This window comes from Apaloderma vittatum, unplaced genomic scaffold, assembly GCF_000703405.1.
Source record: "Apaloderma vittatum isolate BGI_N311 unplaced genomic scaffold, ASM70340v1 scaffold2082, whole genome shotgun sequence".
Classification (NCBI taxonomy): Eukaryota; Metazoa; Chordata; class Aves; order Trogoniformes; family Trogonidae; genus Apaloderma; species Apaloderma vittatum.
The window spans coordinates 8,893-13,779 of NW_009702853.1; the positions used below are offsets into that span (position 1 = coordinate 8,893).

The 4,887-nt window shown below is 43.9% G+C and overlaps 1 protein-coding gene across 1 annotated transcript in view; it reads right to left on the bottom strand.

Annotated features, from left to right (window-relative positions):
• The window catches only part of PHF20 (PHD finger protein 20), a gene marked incomplete at its 5' end in the record, with an annotated part of 10,480 nt that extends 8,171 nt beyond the window's left edge, over positions 1–2,309 (bottom strand). The window contains one exon of the mRNA XM_009864368.1: positions 2,210–2,309. Coding sequence (XP_009862670.1) covers positions 2,210–2,309 — 100 coding nt within the window. The remainder of the gene's footprint in view (positions 1–2,209) is intronic.
• Positions 2,310–4,887: the final 2,578 nt, after the last annotated feature.

A 4,887-nucleotide genomic window follows, 5' to 3' on the forward strand; every position in this document is an offset into this window, starting at 1 on the left:
GTCTTCTCTTTAACAGACTGAACAATCCCAGCTCCCTCAGCCTGTCCTCGTAGCAGAGCTGCTCCAGCCCCTGGATCATCCTTGTGGCCTCCTCTGAACACGCTCCAACAGCTCCACGTCCCTCTTATGGTGGGGGCACCAGAGCTGGACGCAGGATTCGAGGTGGGGTCTCAGTGTTTTGAGGCAAGACCTCCACAAACTCTCAAAACAGAAGCCAGCACAGGGAAGAATACATTTTCCAGGCTGTAAGAGCTCGAGCACTGAGGCAGGTACACTCTCTCACACAGGTATGGCCCGAACCACTGTATGGCCCCACACGCTTCTTTTTGAGTTGGGAAGCCACAGCTGTAGCAGAAAACAAAGTTCAGGTCACAAGAACAAAAATGTGAAATTTAGAACTCCGTGGTCACCTGAACAACGCTGAGATTATCCCGCTGAAGCCGCCCATGGCATTATTTACTCAGTGGTGTAGTGTGAGAGAGCAGGGCTCTCCTCCCAGGTGTAAGAGCTTAACAGAAGACACAGACAACATCCAACAACGTGGGCTTTCCACAGCTTGAGTAACTCTCTCTCATCATCACCATCCTGATAATGATTAAGCAAGGGTAATCATCAACAATCTCTTAAAAATCCCACACAACTGGGGAAAAAAAAAACCCAAAGAACTGAAAAACCTCCCCCAACTGAACTCAAACTGTCTAAAACAGCAGCTGGCACAGTTTTTAGGCATAATTACACTAACCTTGCTTTTATTTCCAGCAATACAAATGGTGCTGTTAAAAGTCCCAGCCCTCAACTGGGGAAAGCTCCTAAACAAGAGTTTCTGGAATGGCTATGCCCAGTTTTAATAAACTGCAGCTTTATAAAGCAAAGCTATTTAGCTCATTTCAAGCCAATATCAGATTCGCTGAAGCTGAGAAGCCACTTCTGTGGTCAAGAATTTGGATGTTTTCCTTTTCCAAGACAGAGGTAAAAATTAAGCCCAAATAAAATATGTAAGTTTTAGGATCTTTGAAGCAATATTTAATAAAAGCGACTGAACTAATTAAGCAGAGGAAGAGTTAGTTGTAATCAGTTCTTACCAAAAAGCATTCCCATAACATTTCTTACTAAATACAAGCAGTTCGAGTGTGATGGCACAACTTCAGCTTGCATTTAAACTTTAAGTGCACAACTAACACAAAATGACAGAAATTAAAGCAAAGTATCTTGAAAACAGAGTGTTAAAATCCTGGACACAAGATACTGTAAAAAAAAAAACCAACCACAAAAACACCTCAACCAAAACTCCCCAAACCTTAAATAAACGTTATTTTACTACTCAGCTAACTGAACGTTAGCGGAGCGCGTGTGTCTTCCTCGCTATGAGTACAAACACCATGAATACATGAACTACACAAAATCAATGAGCTGGAAGAGTTGGTAGTTTCAAAGAGCCGAAGAAAGCAGAAATCCCAATCCAAATGTGTATACAAACCCCAAAGGTCTTGTGATTAGGCAGGGATCCCCTTTTCTAATAATTTATGAACTCAAGTGCAAATTCACTCTTTTCCACACACCGTGAGGCTCTGTAATTTGTAGAGTTGGAAGTCAGAGAAGAACTACAAAAGTGTCATTTTATGTACTGCGTTAAACGGATTAATTAATTTCAAAATCTATAGTTATGAGTAGACAATGTGTTGCTAAATCAACTCTGGCTGTGTTAGCCAAGATAAACACAAATACAGGTTATCCTGGGTAATGCAGTCAGCCGGGTAAGATCCACAGCTGTTGAGAACCAACAAGCCTCTTGCTGACTTATTTTAAAGAATACACAGGCCTGGGCTTGCTGGAGGCAAGCTGCAGCCACATCCCACGGGATGTGCCCACAGGGAGTCTTTGCTCAAGTTCCTCGAGCGCCTCGGAATTTATTTCCCACAGCCAGCCTGGAGGATCCTTATTACTGGCAAATGTGACAAGAGCCGGTCATCGCAGCTAAAACACTCATTTCCATTCCTGTCCAGCTGCAATGCCGCAATACCGACTCGTGTACATCCACAGAACCACAACTTTCGGTATCTATAACCAAACTCGATTCCCGGTAATGACAGACGCTGCTAGGGGAGAGAAAAAACCAACAAACCTCAACTTCATTAGTTTATATACAGAGAGAGCAAAGATGAAAGTTACTACATCTATAAGAAGGCTCTGTAATCTTAAATTCCTGTACCTGGAGGATCTTGGCAAACATAGCAGGTGTATTTCTCAGGTATATTATCTTCCAGCAAACCCATACAGACTCCATGCTGCCAGCACAGACACTCTTCACACTGTTTAAAATCAAGAAGCGCACGTCAGCAGAAATGAAGCCTACAGGAGCTCGGTCAGATTACCTCCATTAAGAGACACATCAACAACATATTTTAAGACAGAAAGGCGTACTAATATCCACCCTCCCTCTTCCAGCTACCAGCAAATACACTGAAGAATAAGTCTACAATAAAATTTGACCCCTCCACACACATTTTTCACATGGATTTCCAGAGAACGGCGACAATTACAGTGTGGAAGCAGAGATCCTGAAAGACGCAAAAACGATGCAAAGGTGCAAAAAACTTGTATTTCTCAGAGCACAAGCCAAAAGCTTAATGCAGAGTTCTCGTCAACATTCGCAGAGGTTTTCAAAACGAGCTAAACCAAACAGAAACTGCAAATCAATCTTAGATGCTGCTCGTTATTGACCTGCAGAGATGCCAGCTCAAGAAATGCCTCATCTGGGTTGAACACCACTTACGCCACTTGTGTTACTGCTCTTACCCGCTGCCTTTCCTCAAGCTAGCAGAGACAGAACAAAGACCACTGTTCTTTCCATACGCTGTTGTGTTCAGTCAGTGGTCTAGGTGTGAGGGAGACAGAGGCACTGGGAACAGAGGCAGTAAAAGGTCAGAGAGAAAGAGGTTTCTGAAAGGCAGGACAACAATATTTTGCCTTACAAAAAGGTTACACGGTCCTAAAGCAGTAAGAAGATGTTTCCAAAAAAGGTTGAGAGGCCATCGTCCTTTCACTAAGATGATTAGAAGGAGCCAGAAAAAGAAACGGATTACAGGAAACAGAGTGCATGCTAAAAATAAGGCAGCAGCTCCTGGACCTCGTTACACTTACATCCTACAAACCACACCGTATGGCAGAGACCTACACTCAGGGATTTTTCCAGGCAGATTTGCCTAGAACTATCCCGAAGCACCCCACCTTTTCCTGTGTTGCTCGAGCGATATCTAATACCCAGCCCAGCAGGGCACAGGTCCTTCCTTCCTTCCTTCCGTCTGTGCACTCTGCTGCACAGCCTGGCCAGCCACGGCACAGCCGACCGCTTGCGACCCGTGCGACAGGGAGCTACCTCCTGCCCAGGCAGCGGTAGGGAGATTCAAAGCAAGCCAAATAAAGAGATTTTTGAAGAGGAAAACCACGCGGATTTGTGCGATAATGTTTAAGTTCAAGTGCGAAAGAAATAACCGAAGTCAAAGGACATGGATTTCGAGCAGCTTGTCATCTACCAGAACAAAAACAGCCCCTCTACACCCATCACCTCCGAGGCCACCAAACCCAGCCCCAGAACTCTCTACGTCACACACAAACTCGCCATTGCTGCCATTCACAAACTGCCAACTCACCAACTGCGCCTTCAGAAGCAATCCTAAGCTACTACCTTACACAGGCTCCATAAATGAGATCTAGTAACCTGCTTATAAAGTGATAGACACTGGAAAGAAACAGCATTGACGAATAATACATTATTTTTTATATTCCTTCCCCATTTTAGCTTCTACTAACTGAGGGACATACTTGAATTCAAGTGCAAAACTGTATTTCTGAGTCCCAGTGTAATGAAAGGTATTCTTCATGCACAATGCTCGAGACTATTAATTTAAGGTAAGTTCGAGACAAAGGAAGATTTTATGTTTTTTGGAAAATATCTAAGCTGATTTTTTTGTTTATTATTAAAGTCCTAAATGGAACAAATTCTCGGTTTTAAATGTTTGAGAGTTTCATGAAACCTTAACGGTCCCCAGTCTTTCCGGAAAAAGAAAGATGCTACTTGCGTTTAACATTTTTTCCTCATTATTTCTAAATTGGTCACATTCGTGGAAATCAGCTCAATTCAAAGGGGAAATGACTTGTCCTTCTCCCTCTTGTGCAGTGACACACACGGACAAACTGCCCTGGCTCCTCATTTTGATACCAAGCCCAGGGGACTGGCACACAGGCACCTGCCCAAGCGAGCGACCCAAGGTCAGCGTATTTCAGTCTTGTCAAGAGTAATAAAGCAGGGGCAGAATAAGCACGCCAACAGAGACAAGGGCAAAGAAAGACAATACTCTTGTAAAATCCCGTAGAGTGAGCAAAATTATGTATCTTCAGGAAGAAAGGAAAAGTCTAGACTCCAAGTACTTCAGACACTCCCATATCTGACTTTCCAAGTGTCAACGAAATAGGGAAGAAATCTTTCCTTCTTAGGAAGTTATGACAACCATGTAAGATTGCCACTTCCCTTTGGCTTTATAGAGCGAGAATCTCAGCACTACACCTCTAAAAAGCTGAAAATAGGCTCCCCTTGTCGTAGTTCCACAGGTGTGCAACACCACATCCTTGCTTTGTATTAATGCCCTGTCCTTAACGAGCTAATTCAAATATTTCTGCATCAGAGACCTGACTCTTCAAAACGTTCTCCCAACAAGTCAAAGTGCAACGTCCTTCACCTGGGCCAGGCTAATCCCAGGCACAAATACAAACTGGGCACAGAGTGGGGTGAGAGCAGCCCTGAAGAGAAGGATTTGGGGGTGTTGATAGATGAGAAGCTCAACACAAGCCGGCAGGGTGCTCCCGCAGCCCAGAAGCCAACCCTGTCCT